Source organism: Poecilia mexicana, unplaced genomic scaffold, assembly GCF_051168715.1.
Source record: "Poecilia mexicana isolate PSO_F unplaced genomic scaffold, ASM5116871v1 scaffold_9, whole genome shotgun sequence".
NCBI classification, from domain to species: Eukaryota; Metazoa; Chordata; class Actinopteri; order Cyprinodontiformes; family Poeciliidae; genus Poecilia; species Poecilia mexicana.
The window spans coordinates 25,114,696-25,140,631 of NW_028263378.1; the positions used below are offsets into that span (position 1 = coordinate 25,114,696).

At 39.8% G+C, this 25,936-nt stretch overlaps 1 protein-coding gene across 2 annotated transcripts in view; it reads right to left on the reverse strand.

Annotated features, from left to right (window-relative positions):
- The window catches only part of fgfr1a (fibroblast growth factor receptor 1a), a 31,977-nt gene extending 6,259 nt beyond the window's left edge, over positions 1-25,718 (reverse strand). Inside the window, exons 1-10 of one of the 2 annotated variants that reach the window (XM_015003738.2) lie at positions 25,011-25,718; positions 20,156-20,336; positions 13,881-14,117; positions 13,476-13,565; positions 12,344-12,516; positions 9,982-10,105; positions 8,930-9,120; positions 7,055-7,199; positions 1,463-1,653; positions 1,014-1,159 (exon numbers count right to left, since the gene is read on the reverse strand). In XM_015003738.2, the coding sequence (XP_014859224.2) occupies positions 1,014-1,159; positions 1,463-1,653; positions 7,055-7,199; positions 8,930-9,120; positions 9,982-10,105; positions 12,344-12,516; positions 13,476-13,565; positions 13,881-14,117; positions 20,156-20,309 (1,451 nt within the window). In that variant the 5' untranslated portion in view covers positions 20,310-20,336; positions 25,011-25,718. Of the gene's footprint in view, positions 1-1,013; positions 1,160-1,462; positions 1,654-7,054; positions 7,200-7,985; positions 8,137-8,929; positions 9,121-9,981; positions 10,106-12,343; positions 12,517-13,475; positions 13,566-13,880; positions 14,118-20,155; positions 20,337-25,010 lie in introns of both variants that reach the window. The other variant, XM_015003737.2, reaches the window with a different exon arrangement.
- Between the last annotated feature and the right edge of the window lie 218 nt (positions 25,719-25,936).

The window sequence follows — 25,936 nt, forward strand, 5'->3', positions numbered from 1 at the left end:
AAGTATCTGCCATCTCTGGTACCAGTAGGTCTTTCTGTGAATCTGTAGAAGCCTCTGACTGAAGACACTGTTGCTCCATTTCAGCTGACATGCTAACAGCAGAGATGATATTACACAGTAGCTTTCCCTGGATGACGCCATCAGCACTGCTAATCCACCTTGTTTGCTCTTGCCGCGACTCTTTAAATCCCTGTCTGGCTGTTTGGCTAGGAAGCAGGACAAAAAGAAGATGAAGTTGTGGACATGATCTTTGTTACTACTGATAGAAGAGATGGTTTGAACTTCCTCCTTCTCTCTGCTATTTAGTCCTGCTCTGTAACAAAGTCTCTTTTCCGACTCCTCTGGGATTTTGGGTCGTGGTTCAGGTATTATTTGAGCTTTTGAAATGCTAATCAGCTGCTCCCAGTTGGAAAATAAATACCTTGTTGCCACAGCTACATATCATAACTGTCAGAAACTAAGAAAAAAAAATAAACTAAGAGCAAAAAGCATTCCAGCTACGCAGGGAATATTTTCCCAAAAATAACAAAGAGCTAATCCAACTTGCTGCCATTTTGAGAGACACAATTCCATAACAGCAAATTTCTAGAAATTTATTTTAGATGCTGTTTAAGAGAAAAAGTCCAAAAGTGGAGGAAGGATAACAGAATCAGGCTAGGCTTGTTTCCTCTGGTCTAAACAAGAGTCTTTGACTCTGACCAGATGACCTCAGAAAGCAAGAGAGTATATCAAGACTTAAGAAGTTACAACAAATGTAAAATTTTTCTCCATCTTGTGTTTGCTGAGAGGAGTTGTAGCCTGACTGGAGACAGCAAATCTCCCTATTCAAACATGTACAAATCCTGTACATGTTGTCCGGCATGAAAGCGCGGACGACGACCTCCAGCTCAGTTGGCGAGACGACGGATTCAGCGATAGTTAGAAAGTGTGCAGCAGGTAGAATCGACGACTGTGCCGAGCACCAACGAGACAGGCAGGAGCCACCATAAATTTAGAGCCGAACGAAGACCTACTTGTCTCTGGGGATCTCCCAGCGGGGATCCTGCGGTAGCTCATATTCAGACACTCCTGTCAGCATCGGAGTGCCACTGGAGGAGAGGCGGGAGGGACGAACCAACATCACTCCAGAGTGGATGGAGGAGCTCGAGTCCACAGACACCTAAAGGGAAAGAAGGGGGACATTACTCCTCTCAAAGTGGAACACACACAGATATGAGGCATTTATGAAGCCAGTAGTAACGCCCTGGTTCAATTTCTGTAAAAAATAAATATAAAAATCTCAGTAGTCTTCTTATACGTACCTGATGTAAGACCTACAACGCATATAAAGGAGTCAATGCGTTTGGAAATGTTAGCTAAACATAATGAAAAGCTTTTGAGTTTATAAGACAGAGTGAGCCACCACCAGAAGGAAAGATGAAGGAGTATAAATATGGCAAACCCCCTATCTACTTTCTGTTACCTGTCTGCGCAGAGGGATGCTTTTGGCCAGCTTGTGGACAGCCAGCTGACTGTTGAAGTCGCTCTTCTTTGAGGAGGCCCGAATCTTGAGGATGATCACGATGGTGATCATGATGGCGATTAGAAAGAAGCCCACACAGTAGATCACCACCTCCAAGTAGGTGTTGCTGGACGGGGGGTATGGTGTGACAGCTAGATGAGCAGCGGCGTGACAGAGGAGCGGGGAGAAGCAGGGTAAGCTGTCATGAATCAGCTAAAAATCAGGACAGAAGGAGCTCACAGCAAGGAATGACCAATGCTGTTATACACATATGTACAAAAATAATAATAATAAATCAGCAATGTCGTACAAAGCTTAAAAGTCAGACTCTTTGAACTGTATGGGACAGAAATTCAGCACATTTCACCCTTTCCAATCACACTGAAGTCATATTCTTCAGACGTGCTTCCTAACAACTCCGATTAAAATAGAAAAGTGATTGTTTTGATCTTGCAAAAACATTCACACATTTTCTCAAACAATAAACTTCAACACAAAATAGAACATATTTGTGAAGTGAAAGGAAAAGGATGCAAGCTTCTCAAAAATGTTTTACAGATAAAAACCTGTTAAGTGTGGCACGGTAAATGCATATCCTTAGCTTGACGCAATCATTTTCAATATCCATCGTTGTAATGGCTTTTTTAAAATTATTATTATTATTTGGTTATTTTATTCAGTTGCAGTTTAAAACGAACATGTCATGTGCCGATATAAACAAAAGGAGTAGATGGAGCATACAAAAAAAACACCAGGATGATGATTTAGTTTCTAAATCATCAGACGAGAACCAAAGTTGGCTCTCATCTGACCAAAGTAAACTTCTCCATATTTTTACATGGCTTGTGACAAACCGCAAAAATGATCTTTGAAACAACAAAAAAAGATAAAGCTCTGATATGTAAAGTGTTAAGCTAAAAACGGTTGGAAAATAGTTTTATAAATTAACCTTGATGGTGATGTTTAAGCTGGATGAATATTGGGAATAAATTACATACACGAGGGCTGGATTAACTAATTAATTTAGGAGTATCAAAAATGAAAAGGAGTCGAATACAAATCCACAACACAACTTTTAATGTAAAAGAAGAAGAAATGGTGAATGCATCATTTCCTTCCACCTCCCAACCACGCTGTGCTTTGTATTGGTTTAATCACACAAAGTAACTGCACAGAAACGTACATATAAAGTTCAATTGCTTCTTGGTTTACTGAGGCCATTTGTCCATGAAAGCCTACAGTTCCAAGGATCTGACTTTTAAACACGTTCATTACATTAGAAACAATTATGTTTACTTCATAGTCCACGTCTCATCTTACATATAACTCAACAAGCATTGTGAGGTTTGTGCTCTGCTTCAATTAAAATGGCATTCAATTGATTGTCATGCTTCAATCTTAAACGAGTTGTGTGTTGGTTCTGGTAACTTGCTGCTCATCACACAATACGTTACAAATAAATTACAGAAAAATTGTATTTAGATTAAAAAATAAACCCATCAAATTCAGATCTTGTTTTTTTCCTCCCACTTGATAAAAGCACCAACATTTATTCATACCAGTAGAAAGGGTGTAATAGGTTGCACTTCTCATCAAACAAAAACAAACAAACAAACAACAGTAATAATTTAGTTTGAGAAGCAGTCGCAAATTTGGAGCGTTTGAGAAAACAGTTTTTGTTCGTGTTTTGTTCTACCCATAAACTCTTAAAAATTAAATAAGATTTAGTAGAATAATACATTTCAGTCACTGTTATTTCAGTCTGTTGTAAAGCTCAATTATTTTGACGTCACCGTCATTTGGAATGGAAGGGATTAAAATCTTAGGCCTGTTTTTTGGTGTTTTTCTTAGGGATTTGCTTTTGCAGCCAAGCGCATGTTACCAGGTCGAGATTTGGATGACATTGTAGCCGCAGTAAAAGCCAAACCTAAAGCATTGGGAGGCAGGATTTTTCATAATTAAAGTAACCCTGAGTCATTTATTCAAAACCTGTCCAGCTGACGCTTGTGAAAGGACACCAAGAGGAATCGTCTCACCAAACATAGCCTAGAAATTTCCTCGGCTATGGAAATTTCTAACACATTCAGTTGGCATGTAAAAAAAGTTGGATTTGTGTTCTGATCAGCAGCCTGAAGAAATGATTGAAGATTTAATGTCTTCCCATTCACTTTTTCTGAAGAAGGGATTTCTGAAAATCTGTAAATGATTATTTAGTGCTGATGTATGATAGCTATTGTTTAGTTATGTTTTGTAGAAGCTTTTTGTTTATCCAAGTCAGTTTTAATTGGTTCTAGAGTGTGTTTGCTAATTTTTATTAGTTTTTGTTAGTTGTAGTAGTTTTGGTTTTGTCATACTTAGTTACTATATCATGTTTCTGCATAAATCAATTTGGTAATGAATACTCAACATAAGACATTATTTACAAAAAGGTATCCAGTTATTGCTGAACAAACTGACTGGTGTTTTCTCCCAACCTTTGCTGTCGACATTTTGCAGACTAGCGTATGTGCTGCCAATAGGACTATACAAGAAAAAAGCACAAAATCTCCAAGACATTCACTCAAAGAGTTGCTGAATGATTAATTAAGTGCAAGTTAATTCTGACTGGCACACAAGTTTCAAAAGGAAGATCCAAAGCTCTGATGATAAGCAATTAAAAAACTGAAGGTTAAACCAGGGTGTGGAAAACCATAAACTACACATGGAGCAGCCTGATGCAAATATCTATGCATCTGCAACCAAAACTATCCTATGAAAGTTATCAGAATCCTGTTTGCAAAACTCTTGCCATCAAAACTGTCTGTGTATTCAAAACTGCGTGAACAGCATCAACTCACTCTTGTGGCCTCAGCATCTCTGGAATCATGAGACAAATTCAGTTTCTCTTGAAGGAATGAATTCAAATCACTGGCAAACAAACTTTTCACACAACCATCGATCACTGACAAATTCTCAGACTTGATTAGAAATGATTAACAAAGTAGTTCAACTTTACAGTCTTACTACTGACAAAATCAATATATTTAATAAAAACATGGGAATAAAAATCAGATTAATGAGCGGATGAAGAAACAGGACGCGGAAAGGACAGGTTGAAGGGCAAAGAAGCCAATGAGCGCCAGAAGCGCTGAATTCAATTATTCTGGATCCACACTGTCCAACATGTGGCAGACTCATAACGGTAAAGCAACAAAATAAGAATATCACAGCATAAAATCGGCAAACCATGAAACAAGCATGCAATAGAAAGACAATTTACAATAGCCTTTAATTTAAATGCCTAAGTAAGATGGAACGGTCTTACTTTGCATTGAAGTCAGTCAAGTCAACCGCAATGTCCAAAACTCCCAAAATTGAAAAAGGGAAAAAACCTTGTTCTCTTCAAGCATTAGGCGTAAAGCTGGTGTCCCAGCTGCAAGTTCTCCGCAGAATCTCTAGTACTTTAGGTTGGAAAACCGAGGAAAGTACTCTTCTCGTCGAGAAATGGAGAGGTTGCTAAGCTAGGTCTCCACAGGTAGACGACTGAAGAGACATTCATGTCTACGGGAATGCAGAAACATGGGTTACGCAGACCACTTTCTAGAAGTTCTCCAGTGAACACTGTGAAGGTTTGAACAAATCATCTCCCTGGCCAACAGGTTAGAAGAAAAAGGTTCAGAGTTCTTGTGCCTCCATTGGGTTATTCCTGGAGCACTAGGAAGACAAACATGGAAAAACTTGACACCAAATCCCTAAACTGAACTATGAATTTTGTGAAGCATCCCAACTCTAATAGTCATAACTACAAAACCACATTGTTCCTTCTTTATTTCCAATTTAACATTAAAAAACTATAGATGCGCAAAGAGGTTAAAGCGTGACAAGAACTTATCAATCTTCAGCTTGATCAGCCCTGACCGCTTTCCAAAAACTCAAAAATCAGATGTTTTCCAATCAGTAAACACTCTATAGCTAGACGCCACAGGATTCTTTAGTTTTTATTGGGGCTGAAATGATTAATCGTATAAAAGGACACAATCAGAGAAGCAAGCAAGCCAAAAAAGTACAAAAATTTATACATTTTGCATTTAAAATAGAAAAAAAAACACCTTTTTCTGTAAATATTTTCTACCCAGACCTCAAGTGTTTTTGAGTTTTGTAAAATAAATAGATATAAATATTACTCTGTTAATCCAAATATAAACAGATCAGTATAGATGTTAAGTCAAGCAGAAGGGCTGAACTTTTCCCATTTTGATGGTAAAAGGATTTTTTTAACCTGCAGATGCTACAAATGATCAAGTAGATTAATATCCCCTAGATTAATGTTATTGCATTTTGGTAATGTTCATCCTCTTACTTAAAAGGAATGTGTTTATTTGCACCTTTTAACGCAATGTGTAATATTGTAAAAAAAAAAAAAATGCTCAAGTGGTTAAATAAAAAATCTGCAGGATGTGCCATTTTTTAAATTCAGCTAATCAATAGAATAATCAAGAGCTAAAATAATTAGTTGTTTTTCTAGTTTTCATCATCTGTAATGGAACACGTTTAATTTTGGAAATGTTGGAAGTTTTTTGTTTTATCTAAGCGGTAAGGTCAGAAATGCATTTTCAAGGAAACAGACCATCTTGGTAGTGACAGGTTTGTGGACTATGCTAATTGTGAATACAAATTTCTTAAAATTTGTTTAAAGTATTACATAATTCTGTTTTCATTTTGAATTGGAAAAAACCTTTATTTACAACAACAGCTCTCACATGCTAACAGCAGGAAGAACGCTGTTCTTTAATCTTTTCATCTCAGTTCTAACAGAGGTGTTGTCTTCTGTAAACGGCAGATTACCGCTACTTTTGCAACATAATGACCCCATGTTGAGATGTGCAACTCAAACAAAATATACTGACTGAAGTGCAACCATTACACCCCTAACCAACACCAGCAACACAAATGAGTTACACCTGTGAGAAGACTGACTGACAAGCAGCTTGATAATTGGAGAAGGACCCATTCCAGCATCCTGAGGAATGAGACACATCCTTTGCAGCGAGCCAATTATCAAAGCCAGCCACTCTGCTCACAGCAGGAAATGACATCAGCAATACATGTCATTTGAAGCGCTTGTCAAGGAAAATCAGCCTGATACAAATTTAAATGCAAACACCCGTTAAGTAGCAGAAAGAAAGAGTTCAAAGTGAAATCTGACCACAGCTGCCAAACAACCCCTACTATAAACTATTAAATGTAATTCTAGGTGACATCTCACCCTTTAACAGTATTGCTACTTTCTCAACAGCTCTTGGGGCTGTTTGGCATTTGCCGATTTCCCCCAAACAGAAGAGACAGCAGAGCATGCCTCTCGTGCTCTGCCCCATCTTAAGAGTTAAGATGGAGCTGGAGTCATGCTGAGCTCAAAGGGAGGCTCCGGCTTCCCATCACATTTGTCACTGGAATCGTCGTCAGACAAGACTCGATTCAGGCAAACATGGAGGAGGACAGCCAGGCTTGAGATGGAAAAATTATAAAATGATAAAATAAAGTGTAAGAAAGAGAGAGAGACAGAACCACTGATACCTTCCAAGACTGTCAACCATGCGGAGTTATGAGAGAACCCGATAGAATTGCCCGCCAAGCACGTATACTCCCCAGCGTCATCAAAAGAGACATTTCTCAGTTGAAGGACTTCCATTTCCTTGTCCGTGGTGTTAACGCCAGCAGTCTAGAAAATAAAGGAAGTAGACCCAGCAAGGCCCAAGAGGGGAAAAGGGACCATGAGTTTAGGATTCTGAAGGAAAATCAAACAAAAAAAAAAATAGAGGAGAGGAGCGTACTCCTCCTCAACACCAGACCATCTACCAGAAAGGCGACACACCCAGAGACCCAACAGGGGGCTCTGTCAGGAAGAGCCCTCCAGTATCTGTTAGTGGAAGAAGGTTGTTAGGCTGAGTCTGCACTGCTGAACCTCGCTTTGGGCCACACCATCACCACTTAAAATACCTTCGTCTCATCTCTGCATGCAAGAGATGGGCATGGAAGACTCCGCAGCAGAACAGGGCGTACTTAGGACTCAAGACAGACAATTGGGAGGTATGGAAACAGATAAGCAAAGGGTCACAATTAGAGGAGGAAAAAAACGTGCACAGACAGAGAGGGGGAGAGAGAGGGAGAGAGAGAAAGTTTGTGAGCCGTGTAAAGAGGACTTTGAAGGGCAAGGGAGCAGGAGTAATAGAAGAAGGCAGGAGAGGCCCTTATTAGGAGGGCACCGCACAGGCATGAGGCAGAAATGAGAGTGGGTCCGACATCAACCTGGGACTAAACACTTTCAACTGTTCTGCTGGGAATTTTCCATAGCGTCATTTACAGTCAGGATCACTGAGGAGAGAGGGAGGGCGGGCAGAACGGATGGAGGGAGGAGAGAAACAGCTGAGCTTGTCTCAGGTTCTAAGTTTTTCCAGGTGGTCCTAGAGACGCCTCCCGTGTGTTGTCCCTGCTGCGTGGTGGTTACCTGAGGGGTCATATTTGATGACAGTCAGCCATGCCGACTGATTGGCCTCTCCTATATAATTGGACACTTTACATATATACTCTCCGCCCTCCTCCTCAGTCACATTGTAGAGGGTGAGCATCTGAGCGTCCGAGCTATTGACCCCCGAATGCTAGAAACAGAAACATGTCAGGTGCAGCACAAGAAAACAAAAACTGTAAACAACACTGACCACTGGATAGCGCAACGAGAATCATTTCAGACACAAGCTAGTCAAACAAATACTTATTTCATAGGCAGTTGCAGGCTGATGAAAAATTGTCCACAGGGTCCCTACACATTGCTCAAAGTCAAAGTTCAATACTTTCATTGCAAAAACACAATCTTACCACATACTTTTTGGTTTTAGTAATGAGTTTAATCTAATTTCAAGGTTACTAAGATATTTGAATAAGAATCTAGACCAAAAATACTTGGTAAGGTTTTGTATGTTTGCAGTGTTTCCAGACAATTCATTTCCTTTAAGCCTATTTTGACATTTTAGAAAAACAAACTTTACTACAGGACTCTTTCACCACAAAGTCATGGTCCATATCTCTACAGCGGGAGGGCGTAGCTGGAGGGAAAGATGGACAGACACAGATGGATGGACGGACAAAAGAATGGGCAGAATAATACATTTGGAGCAAATGGATGGATAGCTCTACAAACGGATGGAAAAATAGATTAACAGATAGATGGAAAAAATAATGGATTAACTGATGACTTTTAGATAGTGGGGGAGCAAATAAAGTCTGGAAATCCTAATATTTTTTTGATAATTTGGTTTTTCTTTCTCCAACCTCATCTATACTTTAAAAATAGTCCAAGTTCATGCTTTCAGAAACAGCATAGGAACCCTGTGTCCATCATACAAAACTACAAAATATTTTTGTGGAAGAAAGAAAAGCCTGCTTGGCTCCTACCTTCAGGATACGAACGTAGGGCAAACCATCAGGTCCAACGCGGCTTCCATTGACCTCGATGTGTTTCAGCCACTGAATGTGAGGCTGGGGATCGCTGAACACTTTGCACTCGAACTCCACATCGCTGCCCACCACTGCGGTGCGATTGGCTGGCAAGCCGGCCTGCAGGATCGGCCTGTGGGGAGAGCGCTCTGCGACACGGCAGAGGGGCAAATAAATCTTAGTATGAAGGTAGGGACCTTCAATGAGGAATCTCTAATGAGACTTGAAAACATTCAAAGATGTTTCCTACACAATCTGACTGAGTCTGAGTTATTTATATATAAACCTAATATGAAGTAATTCAAGTTGTGGATTTAGTGAAAAGTGGTTCAGAGATGTACTAACAAATTTAAGCAAATGTATACCACATAGTTATATTTTACTAAGTGTTACTCCATCACATAAAATCTGAATAAAAGGTCTTTAATGTGACAAAACAGAAACAAAAAGATCAAGGGGTATGAATACAGGTTTTTTTTTTTTAATTACATGCATTTAAAATTCCCAGACTGCTAACAAAGATTGCATCTAAAATTAAGCTCTCTTGTGGCTCCACTTCAATAAAACATTTCTAATCTAAACACGCAAGTAAAGAAACCGGACGGATGTCAACTGTGCAGGCCTCTGTGACAGAGACGTACTGTGGTACTTAGTAACCTCTTGTGACTGTACTTTCTCCATACCGAACCAATCCAAAAGCTCATCAGGCTCTGAGCTTCTACTTAAGCTGGAAGGGGAGATTTGGGAGGGGGGAGAGCCCAGGGGACAGCAACAACGGAGGAAGTGGGACTGATTTATAAGGCGAGTGGTGTAAGAGCGAGTCAGAGAGCAGGCCCATAAGGAGTAATCACTTCTCCGCTCTACCCGCATCCATCACTCAACAAGTAAACACGACTGCAGTTCATCAAAACTGCGACTGCGTCCCTGTGCTGTCGGGAGCATGTTTGATTGGCTAATCGATTTATACGACCGGAGCAACAGGAGCGGTAAATCAAAGATTAAGATATTACCGACTACATCCAGCTGATAGGTATGATTGATGCTGCCATACTGGTTTTCCACCACACAGGTATAGTTTCCTTTATCAGAGGGAACGACCGACTCCATGATGATGGTCCACACATGGTCCCGTAGCTGAAAGAAAGGGAAAGGAAATATTCAACTGATTACCATTTAAAAATACTCTAAAATAACAAACAAGACTCAAGACAGTAGCAAATGTTTAAAAATATTCAGATTCATGTCCTACTAAACAATCCCCCCACCCCACCCCACCCAAAAAAAAAAAAACAGAAAAAGGTGTACGTTTTTATATGCAACCTGTCTTATTAGCACCAACTGATGTCTGGCTCCTTTTTCCAGGACATGTTATAATTTTTCTTCCATAAATCTGCCAAGACCGGTAGTGTGTGATTAGCCAGCAAACCTCTAAGGCAATGGCAACATCAAACATCCATATACACAGACTGAGCCATACAGTCTCCCTCATTTAGCAAAGAAATGCAATGAAGGAGTCCAGCTGCCTGCTGCCAGATGTGTTGTGCTTGGCTTCATATACATGTGGTCTAAATTATTCCATCACTCCTGCACGACTCCATGCAGACGATATGAACAATAGGAGCGATGCCATAAAAGTGAGAGAGTGGGACGGATGGCAGACGTCCTTTGGTTGCTTATGCAGACCTTTGCACCGTAACCCAAAGAACAGAAAAACAACAACAACAACAAAAAAGGAGGTGATGCAGCCAGGTGGTTCAGTCCGCTGGCCGGCTCATTCAAGAGTTTAGGGGAGGCATCTAAGAGGAAACTCCTGAATATGTCCCAGCTGGAAATGGAGATTTCTGGGGAAGCAGGGAAGCACGGCCCGAGACTGGATTAGGCCTCACCGTGACAGGAGATGGTGATGATTACTTCTTACACTGTGAACACGCATTCTACACCTGTGCATGAACAACTACTTTATGTAGTTCTTTCCTAAGGATATTACAACAAAGTGTTTTTTTTTCATTATCATAACTTTAGTTGAGCAAATGTCTTCTTTTATAGCAGTTTTCACTTTAATGCGTCATCTGTTAACACAAAACAGTCACTGATGTCAGCAGATTGTGGTCGTAAATAGATTTAAAAATAAAATCAGCCTATGTTTGTTTTTTCCTAAAATTAAATATTTTTAATTTTAGGAAAAAATGTTTTTTTCTTCCTTTGTGTCTGAGCTAAATGAACTACAGTTTATGTAGCAGTATCTTAACTTCCTTTTTACCCATCATATGTGCAGCATTAGCACAAGCTTGAAGATGTTAAACGATGTGAAAAGATTAAAAAAAATAACTGTAGGCAGACTTAGAGTTTGACTGGTGTAGCAGAACTTGTCCTCTGAACAATATTTTACTTTCATAAGTGAAACATGTGCTACATATAAAAAAACGTGACTGTTTCTTCCATTCACTTCATGAAGTCAGCGTGTGACTCACTTAAAAAGAAGTCTCTTCTAGTGACATTTATTCATAGAAATGTGCCTGTGGGCATCAGAGTAATGATGCTAATCTTAAAAAGATCATTTTTGTCATAAATTCCTTCAGTAACGTCCAAAGAAGTTGAGGAAAAGACATCTCCATTTTTCTTCCATATGTAGAAACAAACATTAATACAACTATTCCGAAAAAAACAAGCTCAAAAGCAACAAAAACTGTTGTTAAATAAAACTGAATATATGCAAATAAAGGCTCAATCCTGTTCTGAAATGTTGAATAAGTAACATGGATGTCTATAAAAAGGCGATGATGATGTCGTTTGCAGTAAGTAGTAAAGCAGCGAGGTACAGATCACGCCCACAAATCAAACCTGCTGCACCTGCTAAGTAAATCCAGAGACCGGCATGAATTGTTTTATTAAGCCTAACAATGTTAAGTTTGTCAAAAGTTACTGCTGTATTTGAATACAGGCAGGCTATAAACGAAGAGACCAGCAGAAACGCTAATCACAGAGTATAAATACAGAAGGTGCGGTGGTAAATTTACAACTGCATGGATGTAATTACAGAGAGGACGAACACTGACACCTGGAATGAGGACAGCCAGTGCTATTCTTCACCCAGACGGATGGCTAGAATTGCCCACCTGGAGGTATAACTATGCCACAGCATTCCTTTTTTGGGGCATTGGGTTTCAGCTTGCATTGTTTCTCAGGTCAACGGTGAAACTTGCCACTGCTGTTCACTCTCGGAAAGCGTTTCTTACTCCAGGGAGGGGGGTTGTGATCAAATGCGGAGATGACATTACAGACACATCCTCACTTTTGGTGACGCTTGGTTCAACGGAACAATGCTCGAGAGTCCGCAGGAAGCGCCGAAGAAGATTTTGAAAAGTTATTAACCTTGAAGCCTCCGATGCGATGGTCCCTTTTGAACTCCTTCCCGTTCTTGTACCATTTCAGAGTGGGAGATGGGTTCCCGCTGGCCTGGCATCGAAACTTCACCGTCTTGCTGGCTGGCACGGCGTGAAGCTTTTTCTCCATTTTCTCTGGATGAGCCCATTGTGGCGCCATTGCTAATTAACACAAAAAGAAACAATTTTTCAATTTGCGCAGCAGTTAAAAAAAAAAAATCCCAAAGAGAAAATGTTCAAATTAGGGGGAAATCAATGTGAATGCACACAAAAACAGGCTTGTAACTGAGACTCAGGATTCTTTCCAGATGAGATAGTTTACACCCTACAATAAAACTGGTAGGAAGGTAGCAGTTTGAGTCTCAAGAAGCACTGGGTATTTCTGATTGGTGGGGTATTCTGTGGATTTTATTTTCCCCAATACGTCTACATCAGTGATGGCACTTTCAGCTCTCAAGAGCTGCACGCTTTAGATGCACACACCTTTTAACTTGCAGGAATAAATGTGATTCCATACAATCAAAACTTTCATGTTCAAACTGCCACTGGATGAAATGCAATTTTGTCCATCAAAGATTTTCTGTTGACATCTGATTGATATCTCAGCACCATCTTACTTTTATTCTGACAAGGAATTTTTGGATCATTTACCATTAGATCCACCCCTCATACCAACCCACCAAATAAAATTTTAAATAAAAAACCTGAAAGGAAACAGCCAGTAGAATAAAACGGTGATGTTTAAATTTCATTGGGATATGAGAGAGAGAGAAAGGTAGAGGGAGAGAACAGACTCGGGGTCGGTATTCTTCCCATACTTGGCAGCTGCCAGATTCTTAGTGGGCTGAGTGGACGGTAGCAACGAGATGAGGAGGCCAGAGTGTCTTTATTGCACTAGGGACAAATTGAGGGACATCTGAGGTTAACCACGATTAATCACCACAGGCATATTAATCATATAAAAGCTGTCATTGAGGCAGCAAAGATCCTCTGATTCAGAGTGAAATCATTCACCGAATGTGCTCCACTCAGCTCACATGCCTGTAACCGTTACTCAGAAGCTCATTTTGGGTGAGTCAGTAATCCACCAGTGGGTTTGGTGATTATATACAGCAACTTACGCATCAGTTTCTCACTGGTCAACAGTTTATTTTCCTCCGATGAAGACTCTTCCTCCTCGTCATCATCTTCAGATGAGGCCGAAGCATCAACTAGAGAAGAGGGAGAATTAATTAAGGCAATGTTACATACAGAATACATAACGCAGCTTTGCCAGATATAAAATAAAGTCACAGACAACATCTAAAATTTTATTTAATCCCAGTTTATGTTGAGGTTCAAAGGTAGAGGAGCACCATGGAATCAAATCAACAAGTAAAGCACTTTCAGTCTACAACAGCATCCACAGTCATGGAGGTTTTCCAGGTGCCTAAATAGGGATAATGTAGGACATTTTCCCCATTTTCTGCAGAAATCAAATCAAACAACTTGCAGCACATTTTTTTCTTTGTTTTAATGTCTTTTACCTGAGACATTAAAGTAGACGCTGTGGTTGCCAAAGGTGGTGCAAGCGTACAAGCCGGAGTCGGTGGGCTCCACCGCCTCGATCTCCAGCTGGCCGTTGCGAATGCGTGTGTGTTCTCCGTCCACGACGACGACATGGTCCTTTGTCCAGTTGACGGTGTGGGGCGAGTCCTTGGGAGAGCAGCTCAGATCCAGGCGCTTCCCGGGATACAGGGTGAACAGCTCTGCCTCCACAGAGACTGCACAGGAAGCACAACATGGTTACCAGCTGCACTGATCAAGATCACTTTAGTCACCTGCAGAAGAAGTTCAAAAACACAGTGTGGACTCCCAGCCATGCCTCTGTGCATACAAACAACAAGGCTCATTAACCTTGTGTGATGGAGAAACCCATTTTGCAGAAAAACAACACTTTATCTCCACTGTAAACCAAGATGGGTTTCAAACAAAATACTTTCTTTGTGTCTATTTACCACTTCTTTATAACCTGTCCACATAATTAAATTGCATCTCAAGTTCGTCAAGGCTCCATATCAGACAGAAAAAAAAAGGAGCTCCTTGGGAAAGAGAGGAGAAATTCAATTATGGGAATGAAAGGAGGAGAGATGTCACGAAGAGAGACACCTGAGCCCCAGTTGTTCTAAATGACTAAGCAGACCGCTAGAAGGAGGGATAAACCAATTATACTGACACATTGTCCATCACTCCGGTGTTGTTTGTCTTGTAACACAAAAGGTAAAAAGAGAATCACTGACCAAATTGCTGATGATTCTTGCTTTAGGATTGCACTCCTTTACTATATAAATACTCTGGATAAAACCACTCCTAGACATTATTTGTCATATTGAACAATTTGGTGAAAAAAGTTATAAAAAAAAAAAAAAAAAAGAACTAGCAACAATTTGTGGGTTGAACCTCATTTTCCTCCCATTTCACTCAGCTCTGTCCCCCTAAGGCGGCACTAAAGCGCAGCCTCTCTTTTTCCCCCCCCATTACCAACACGGCCCCTTTACCATCATCCCAAAAATTGAATTAGATAATCAAATACCATAGTCGTAAACAATCCCCAGCATCAGATTACTCTGAACCGTTTCCAAAGTACATTGTGTGATTCTTCTTGAACACGTTTCCCCCTGATCAAAACCAGAGAGCACATGTATACAGAGAAAGAAAAAAAAACATGAGGAAAACATCCGCAAGCCAGACTAATCCCTCCCACCATGACAACAAAGGACTTCAAACAATACAGAGGAAGAGGGAACGGGGAGAGCAGGCCACTGAGCATGTGCACAGGAGCGAGTAAGAGCGGGGCCTGCAGTGGCAGGTTCTAGTGCCAGTTGCTATGGTGACCCCACTTGGGCCTAGTAAAGGTATTTCCTGGATCACATATGTCTGACAGGCCCTTAATCCCAGCAGGAAAAGGGGGCCAGGGGGTAGGATCAACTTTCTCCTCAAAACCAGAACCAGCGCAGGGAAGGAGGAAGAGGCAGACTTTAGGCCGCTCTCTGTTAGGCAGTTAAAGGGAGAAAGATCACAAATTACATCACACATTTGCAAGTTTAAAAAAGGCACCATCCACTCAAGAAGAACCAAAATAACTACAAGCTGGACAGGTCTGAATGAAACTTATTCAGGCACTGATAGAGATCTGCTGAGGGGGGAAAAAACATCACAATCTCAGCTAAGCAGACATATTCTTGTTTCAATAACTGGCTTACATTTAAATATTTATAGTTAAGTCTAATATTATCAGATTTAGGTGCAATTTGATTTGATCCACATTTTTCCTCTGACTGGGAATAATAGTAATGTTTTGATTAGGATGATGGCAAAGAGGCTTTCCAGATAAAGAACATGAGCGAAAGCTGATTTTCTAGATTTGTTTGCACTTCTAGTCAAGAAACAAACATATTTTTAAGGAGGTTTTGTTAAAGAGGAGGAGTTTTTTTGTGCATCCAAGCAGATTGGAAAAATCAATAAAAATTGGGATCATTAAGAAAAAAAAAAAGAAATTTGATGGAGAGGTTCACTTTGAGAGCGCGCAACTTTGCTTTCTGTGCTAGTAAACACAACAAGTGGAGCCATTTTTAATACGTTTTTCCACATCTGTCTCGTTTGGTCTGTTTCCATGACGCTACAAATGAAAGCTGGAAAAGGTAATGCCTGAAAGAAAAGGGTAAACATTGGCAACACTCGCAGCACTTAAATCTGAATCCTTGCAAACAATGTTGGTGAAAAGGAAGAAATATCTGCTTAAAGATTGTTTCTTCAGAAATTGTTTTTGTGTTTTAAGTCCTGATTTGTAACACAAAAACGAGTTTCAAGTCACATATTAAACTATTATCATTTACACAAACTGTAGGAAACATTCTCCAATATACACTCACTGCCAATTTGTGTAGAGCACTCTTTGTGCGCTTCTTTTTGTAAATACTTAATTTGACACCAAAATTAATGATAAAAAAATAAATAAATAAAAGCGGTTCAAGTCTCAAACGAATTTCAATTCAGATTATCTGAGTGGAGGGTGAGATAAAAGGTTTTTATGGACCGTTTTCCCAGAGGGATCCCAGGATTGCTTGCACAATTTTAAATGGTTTGATATAACATCAGTGACCAGGGCATAACCATAAACCCAAAGACTGTGACAGCTGTCAGATATATTTTGTCTGTATTCAATGGGGACACCACTGATAAGACGGTGTCAATTTCCCAGCTGTTAATCTTGACTCCAGGTGTCATAAAACACCCATAAAATTGGCTTCTTCCTTTATAAGAGGAGGATCATTCAGCGTTCAGAGACCGTCACCTTAAAGCAAGAGCAAACTGTGACAACACATTCAACTTCAAGCAAAAAGGTGCTGTTAAAAAAAATCACGTCATAAGAGCAAAGTTTTTAAACTTCATGTTTAATCTCAGCTAATCTGGCTGCAACTCTGATTGGATTAAAAACGGATTAAAGACCGGTTTCAGAAACAATCCACCTGGAATGCTCTGACTTGGAGGCAGTCAACCATCTACTAAGAGTGACGGACATCGTTTGTAATCAAAGTAATCACAAAAACCGTGAGAGGGATTTTTGAGCGCAGAGTGTGTAGCGACTGGGCGGAGGGGATGAAGGATCAACTAACTCAGCTGAACTTTCTCCGGCTGCAACATAGGAAGCAATATGCTGGTTGAATGACCTCTGGGATTTCCTGTCCTCATTGGAGTGATGGCAGATTTTAGAAACGTCAAGCTAGTAGGCACACAGTTACTGTACATAGAAAAGCAAAGTTATTGCTTTATTATCATCATTGTTTTTGCTGATATGACTACCTTAGGGTGAAGACAGCGAACGACGTGCAGGGAAGAACTGATTCGACAAAAGCCAACGCCAACAGGAAGCAAAAACACCGAAACAATGCGCGATAGCAATCAGCAGAAAATTCAGAGAGAGAGAAAGAGAGGGAGAGAGAGAGTGCTCTTGGTGAAAGCACTCCAGTGGAGGACCTTTTCACTCTTAAATGAGCCACAGACAATCAGCATGGATTAGCACTTGGGACAGCTACAAGGGTTACCGTGTCATTCAAATGAGCTCGACTACATTTAGCTTCGACATGATGTCTTCAGACGCAGCAAAACCAAAAGCACAGATTTCTACAGCCAGATATAATCACTGTCACATTGAAAAAGAAAAGCAGAGCCGTCAGTGAGCATCAAGATATTTTGTCTTTTCAAAAACCGGAAAATATCTATGGAATAAGTGTGGCACATGAGATGACAATTTCAACAGTTTTATGCTTATTTCATTTTGAATGTAGTCATAGTGAGAGTTTAGTTTTTTTAAGAAGTTAAGCAACAATACATAAATTGATATAAAAAGTACTTGAAAAGTAAATTTTAGTACTAAAGATTTTGTGGCAGATTTTAAATCCCCCTTTATATAAGAGGGAGCCCATGCAATGTGTGTGATATAGTTGTTTTAAAACTAGGTTTCATTTAATTAGTGGTATACAATTAAATGAAACTAATAAAATTATACGTCAGCCTGGTGTGATAACACATTTTGCTGGATAATAAATTGTCCCAGAAGTTATTGTGATAAACAGTAATGTTGTTGTGAGACCATTTTGAATTGATATAGTTATAAATCAATTCATAGTTATATATAGGCTTATTAATGCAAGAACATATTATCTAAAATCAATAAACTTTAAATTCTAATAAGCATTTAATACTGGAAATGGAAAATATTTTAAATATCCAAAATAAATAAAAGAAACAATAAATGAAATTAATTATAAAGTCTCTGTAAACAAAATTGTCCTTAAAAAAATAAAAAAGGTTTAGTTGGGACCAAAAGCATCAGACTGAAGATTTTTGTCACCCAGTTTTTGGTAGAAAGAGAGAAAAGAGAAAAACAATAAATCATGCAAATGGAAATTATTGAGCTTGTTTAAATTCATCATGTGATTAATTGGTTTGTTGCTTATTGCGACAAGTAAAATTTTTCGCAATATGTGCATCACGATAATTGTCTGGACGCCAATGAATCTTAGCTAATTATTTAAGTACCAAGCATTCAGTTTCTCCAAGCCTGGAGTATAATTTTGTCACACTAGTTGTTTATTGCAACATCATTTCAGTTCCCAAACAGCTGATGTCAGCCAGGAGCAATAAATAAATTGTTTTTGTTTATTGTTGTTTTATGTACATATATTTTTTTTCACTGGATAGAGGTCTCTAGACTACAGCTGGAAAGATTAAATGTAATGCAGAATATATCCAGACAAAAACAATAATTTATCATTTGCATAAGAATCAGTAAAGATATGGGGGGAAAGGGGTCATATACAACCTAAGAGTGGTGTTTTTTTTTTGTTTTGTTTTGTTTTTTGTTCAGATGGATAGCAGAGGGTTGAAATGAGGATTTCAGAAACATACAGCAGGAAAGTTTAGGAAGGCTGGACCTGTGTGAATGGCTGTGACTCCCCCTCCCACAAGAACATGAATGAACTGAATTTGTTTAACTAAATTTGAATTTGCTCTTTTCTTATGGGAACATCACACAACAAACAAACCAAAAACAGCAAAACAATGCAACTTGCATAAATAAAAGCATTTCCACAAAAACATTTTGTCATCTGACAAAGACAAAAGTAACGTAACCAAATGCCTCGGCTGCGATTGTCCGTCGACAGCTGAAGCCATCCGTCACCCAGCAGGGAGGTGGAGGGGACCAGGAGGGAGTGAAGGATTCCCAAGCAAAATGTCAAGAGGGGGAAGAGGGGGAGAAAGAAAAAAAAAAAAAAAGCATAGACACAGAGATAGTACCTGGCCATTTGGCGGGCGAGAGCTGGGTGGAGTCTTAAAGCATCAGACTCCTTTCCTTTCCCCTCCCCAAGTCGAGTGAAAATTTATGACTCACCTCACAAGACAAACGCTCCACTCAGAAGACCTAACCTTGAGAATAAGGGAAGGTTTAAAGTAGCACCCTTTCTTTAAAAACACTAATTTATAGTTCCAGAGCAGTAAACTCCTCTTAGTGACAACAAATACCTTTTCATTACAAAAGGAGGAGAGAAGCAGCGGCTGCTAGGCAGTGGAGCTGCCCTCGGGCTACACATGGGAGTCATTTACTCCTCCCTGTCCCACTGCTGCCTTCGACGCAGCCACACCGAGTTTATTTTAAGGGGAGAGAGACCCTCTTGCCCAACGACTTCAATTATAACGCTGAACTTTATCATATTCTTTTGTTGGTTTCCACTTCCGAGTGCAGAGCATAAACAGCCCATCTACCCACGAGTCCAGGCGGCTATTACACTGCTGGACCGAGGCCAAGGAACACATTTTTAAGGATTTGATTACATCGCCTCTTTCCTCTTTTCAAAGTTCAACTCGTGGAACCGATGAGGCAAAATTCTTTACTGTAATTTAAAAAAAAAAAAAAAAAGGAAGATAAGACAAAACTCTGCTAGCTAGTTTTGTTGTGAAGTAATTGCTAATAAGCTCAGAGAAAACAGCGCTGTTCTCATTTAACGCAAAGTCACACGAAGGAGAAATAAACAATAACAACAAAAAACAACTGGGGTGGTCAGCGAACAGAGACGCTACAGACCGGACTTCTGCGAAGGCCAAGGCGTGCTGGGATTACATTCCTATCCCAACAACAAAGCTGTGCTTATCAATGGACGGCCTCCTTAAGGCCACAGTAAAGATTAGTCGGTCTCAGTTAAACTGGGGCACGGAAAGAAAGCACTGTACAAAACTAAATAAATAAATGAAGCAAACATACCTTCATCTGTGTTAGCAGGCCGGCAATGGGTCCTTAAGACTTGGGTGAAGAAAGTCAGAAGCAGAAGTGCACTTGGTCTCATCAGCATCCTGCTGACGGAGCTACAACCGGCGGCTTTGACACGACTGGAGCTCCATTCAGACGCCTGGGACATCAGCTGCACGTCATTCACAGCACAACACTATAAAAATAAAAAAAACGAAAGAAAATTAGTTAAAACCAATATCTGGAAAAACAGTAAAACAAGGATGGAGGATTATCAAAGCAAAAAGACATTTATTTTTATCATGCTGCAGGAGTCTCAACGTGAAATGCAACTCTGTCCAGGGCCACAGCTGAAATATCCCAGTAATATGAACTCTATGTTAGACATAAACCAGTTACTGGGATCCAGACCAAGGATGTAAAAAGTTTAAAAAGTTATGGCTACAAAGTTGAAGATTTTCCATTATATCGCTACAAAAAAAAAAAAAAAAAAAGAGAAAGTCCTTTTTATGAGGTGCCAATGAAAGTGAAGGAATGTCCCGTTTTCTTTGGCTGCACTGAGCTTACTGTGATGCCACACAGCCTGTGGTTCACCTACAGCTGCACACTGCTATTCAGATGTCTCCCAACAACAAAGCAACCAAATCCAAGCTAGCAAAGGAAAAATTCAACCTTTCAAAAAAATTTCCTGTCACCAAAAACTCCAGCCGTCACTCTTAAAGTTAATGCTATTTTACAAACATAGTTGAAACAATGTACAGCTGCGGATATCTTTGTTTATTGTTACTGTGAAAAAGTGCATGTGATGATGCTTGGAAGCTAGCGGTGCACCGATTTATTGGCCAATTTATTCCTAAATCTTTGGGAGATCGGTGATCGGTTGATACTTGCATGTGAAGCCGATCTTATCCACTTCAGCAAATGTACACAAATCAGCCACTGTCCTCTCCTGCTCTCCTGTGAGAGAGGTTTGACTGACAGGCCGGCCCACCAGGCCTCTTTAACGCCATCAATCCGTGCTGTTTTTACATTTAAAAATGGGATTGATTGCATTTCTGTGAACCACTTACCAGTACAGTTTCTCTACTAAATGTAGCTGCTGTACTGAGGTCACCATTTCATAAAGTTTTTGTCTTTTAGAGCAGAACTTGCTTTTTGTAAAGTTAAGACAGCATCCAATCAGATTTCTAGCTGAAACAAAACTGTATGAACGTCTTTTTTCTACCTTATATTCGTCTGAACTCTAGTCTGCTTTGCTCTTTCTTACAGGAAGCGAATGTGTTAAGCAGCCAACTGCAGCATGTTTGTGCACAAAAGGAAAAAATAAATAAAAATGACAGAATTTGAACTCTACCAATCAATATTAAATAACTTTAACAGAAGTCGGAACTATTGTCCATCTTTTTTAAATACACAATGGTAATAATTTCTCATTAACTTTTCTCACACGGTTGTTATACCAACCCATCCACTCTATTATTATCAAAACAGCAAATATTCTTGTCACTCAAGGATTTCTTTACCCCCTCAAAAAAAAAGATAACATTCTGTTTGTCTGCACTTTTCAATGAAGGTACAAAACACAGATAAGAAACTGCAGCAGGCTCAGATAGCTTTGGAAAGATAAGGACATGGTTAAGTTTTGAACTTAAAGCCAGTAATTCTACCTCGTTTCCCATTTTGTGTTCAGCTGAACGGCTTACAGGGACTCCTGGTCCCCTCAGGAACATCATGCCACATCTGCTTGGATCATTACTTCAGCAGCATCTGTCCACACAGCTTAACACTTCGCCCAAACCAACACGCATAAACCCCTCGTTCCCCGGCCCCCTTAAAACCGCTTACAAGAAATACTAATAATAATAAAAAATAAATAAAAAGGGAGACATTCAGCCTGTACAGTAAACATAAAATCATCATTTCCACAATGAGATTTGGTCCATTGACATTTTGAAGAAACTCAAGCTTGAGATCATCCAGAAAATGTAATAACTTCTTCACAAAATCAGGGTTACAAACAAACAACAAAAAAACACCCATCTTGATTGACGTTTGCACACATAAAGTCTCAGCCCAGAGGCAGCTGTGGTTTCCTTTTGGAGGTAATCGCTTTTATGAATGTTCCTCTCTGAAACACTCATTGTGTTCCCCTCAAAACCAATTCAATTTCACTTTCCAAGAATGGCCCAGTGTTGGAGCAGCTGAGCTTGGGTCAAGGAGGGGGGTCCGAAGGGGATAAAGAAGCTTGGTCATCGCTGCTCTGTAAGCTGTGAGTCAATGTTTGGTAATGCTCCAAGACAAGCGTCTCTGGTGCCACACAGGAGGAAACCGCAGCGGAGCAGCTTCACCGGCCTTCACCGGCTCTCCATATTTAAAGTAGGATCTTTAAAGGGGTGACAGAATACTTAGTCATGTTCCCCTCCGGTGGGAGCACGAGCTAAACGTGGACACCTGCTACCGGTTTCCTGGAAAATACTCATCTTGACCCAAGAGGCCTGTGTGGTTTTGGACCTTAACACTGAAAGTGTAGAATGCCTTTCCTGTAGAAGTTCATATAGGTCCCTGTCTGATGATTATCTGATCATTAACTCTCCAAATGGGAACTAGAGGTGAATATTGCAGCATAAAAATGTGGGTTTCATCTCATAAGTGCATAAAAGAAAATGAAATATTATAAGCTTTAGGGAAAATAGAGGATTAGGTACAGATGTAAGTTTAAAATGGAGTTGTTTTTTTTCTGCATTCAGTATTTGTTTGTACTAGAAGAGTCAATGCTCCAATAAATGCCCAGCTGTACTGTGGAAACTATTCACACATAACTAAAAATCTATAAATGGATCACGCTTTGTCTTTTGAAAGTTTTGCCCCAGTGATTTTCAATTACAAAAAACATTTCTGAACGGACATTTAGGACATTTAGCTTTATTGTCCTATCAATAACTTTCAGCAGCATAAATGATTCAACAAATCAGATTTACATTAATTCAGTAAACAAATTAAATGTATTGTAATGGATATGAATTCAAATAAATGCTCATATTTGAAATTTGACATGATGAGGACTCTTGAACTTTTAACAAATATGAGCCAAGAATTGCCTATATGGAACTTTGTATCAACTATGTGATTGTTTCTAATTTGAAAAGCAAATATCTTCGTTCAACAAGTTGGATTTATGCAATTTGTTGTTTGTAGAAACTATACTGCCATTTATTGCAGATAAGCACCATTAAAAGGAGCCTGAGACAGGAATGTGGCATGTAGTGACCTGCGCTTTCTTAGCAGCATCCTTTACTTTCTGCCAACATTTCCTGGAAACTAATTTAAAAAAAAAATCAACTTTGACTTTTTTTAATAAACTTTTTCTAGATACGAGTTTTAATCCATGAAAACTCAAAGAGGTCTGCTGTTCGGTGCCGTCAACGTGCAGAAGTGCTAAAAATAAGACACGGGGCTTCAACACAAAGTTTACAAACCTACAAAACTCACATTTGACTGAGAATCCTTTCAGTGGATCACTACTCGTTTTGGTAAGATCCTCCGTCTGAAGCGATCAAAGTATTTCCCTGGACGTCAGCCAGAAATAAAAAGGGGTTAGACTAAACTGATTAGGACATGCATGACACATTTAGCTGCTCTCATTATACAAAGACAAAGGTTACAGGCCTAACCCATCACACAGCCCGCACCATAATTACCATTCACCGCCACCCATGCATAAAATTCCTCAGCTCCCCGATTCAGTACCCCCTGCCTCCCCACCCTTTTCCACTTCAGCCTGGGCTTGCAGCTAGCAGCAACAGGCCGGCCTGCAGCCCAGAGGACCCAGGAGCATCAGACCATTCCACCCGAGGCTACTGTTTTTACAAAAACAAGACACCTTCCTGCTTCTTTTTTTTTTTTTTTTACCTTGCAGCCACACAATCTGTAACAGGGGTACAACACCAGCTCCATATCAGGTGTCATGTGATTAGACTGAAATGTAAAGACAATAGCTTACAAGGCATCCGACACTCTGCCATTTGGTTTGCCACTCAAACCTCTTTTTTTTTTTTTCGCCACACAAGACAGACACCATATGCTTAAAAAAAGGGGTAAACAAATCAAGCCTTAAAAAGGCTGGAACACATTTCTGACAAATACACCTATCAGAACCAGAACTGCACTCAAACATGGTTTATGTTGAACACAGTTTATAAATGTTAAAACTATTCCTCAATTATTTTTATATGCTAAAAAAAAACACTACCGCCTTCTATTGATGAACTCCCAGCAGAGATGCTGATTCTTCTCCAAACCACACATCTTCTCTCCCTCTCCTTTTATAACACCGCATTTAGAGCTCTACATAACATCAAGCCCAGCCTTCACTACAGATCTTACACTGACCAACAAGAGCCATCCACTGACATTTTAAACCAGCTAGCCTGTTTGTGATTCATTCTCAAGCAGAAAAGTACCATGACTGTTTGAGGATACGAGAATCAAACTCGTTTTCTGTTGTATAAAAAACAAAGTGCCTCAGTCTTTAGATTCAACAGGACTGATGCAAAACTTTTCTTTGAAAAAGTTACAATTTGACTTAAAAGCATGGGAAAGAGGGATCTAGTGTGGCTGCAATCAAATCCACTGATAAGGTGTATCTTACAAGGCAAAATAAGTTTCTTAAAACAAGACATACTTTGCAAACAAAAGCATATTATCTCAAGGACAGTCGCCCTTTCTCCAACCCTCTGTTTTTTAGCAAATAAGTCTCTTTAATAGCATTAACTTAGGCCCGCGACAAAACAATGGCTAACCCCTTTAACAGGTAAACAAACAGTAAAATGAAGCCGAATCAAAGAGAGAGGGAATAAAACTAGCAGCTCACCTTGGTGGCGGGGAGCTGTGAAACAGCCAGAGTTGGTCAGAGGAGCAGAGAAGAGTCCTGAGCTGAGATTGGATGTGGGAAAACTTCCAGGGAGAAAAAAAAAACTACAAAAAAAAAAAGAGTATCCAGCCTTTAAAGTTGGGTCCGTTAACGAAGCTCTGCCGCGTCGAGCTTTAGCTAACAAGTTTGCGCATATCTCAGGCAAACTTTTGCGATGGACGAAAAGAATGTGGCCCCAACTCAGGGCGAAAAAAACTGTTTTTAAAAAAAAGGTTTCTTTTTTGGTTGTTGATGTTTGTGATTTCAATAATTTAAGTTCGGCTTGTTATTCCGTTTAGTACATTTTGCTGTGTCTTACCTAAGCTAATCAGGTCCGAAGAAACTAAGCGAGAGCAGGTTTTTTTTTTTGTAGTCCCTTTATCCCAACACGTCTCGCACGCGATGAAATCTACGCTCCTCACTTGTAGAGACTGCGTCCTAAACTTCTCCAACTCACGCCAACGAGACACCCAGGAAGAAAAGTCCGCTCCGTGTTGAGATGTTCAGAAGGCAAAGTAGCTCTAAAATTATTCCTGAGAAATATTATTTGACCATTCCTGGCAGATAAATGCTATTCCACAACGAGAGAGTCCCGGGCAGCTGCAAACCTCCCCCTCTTAAATCTGAGAGTATGCATATTCTCCACACCACAAAGGCAGCGCACGCGCATTACACACACTACTTCCGCTTCTCTGCTTTCAAAGTAAAAGTCGACGGCAAGGACTTACGGAGGGCCAAAGGCACCGTTCCGCGAGTAAATAAATCCTTAAATAAACATCAAAATAAACAATACAATTGTGAATACAAATATTAAACAAACAATAAAAAATAAACAAACATTCTCTGTTTGTATTTATGTTTTAATGATTAAAAACTGATTACATAAC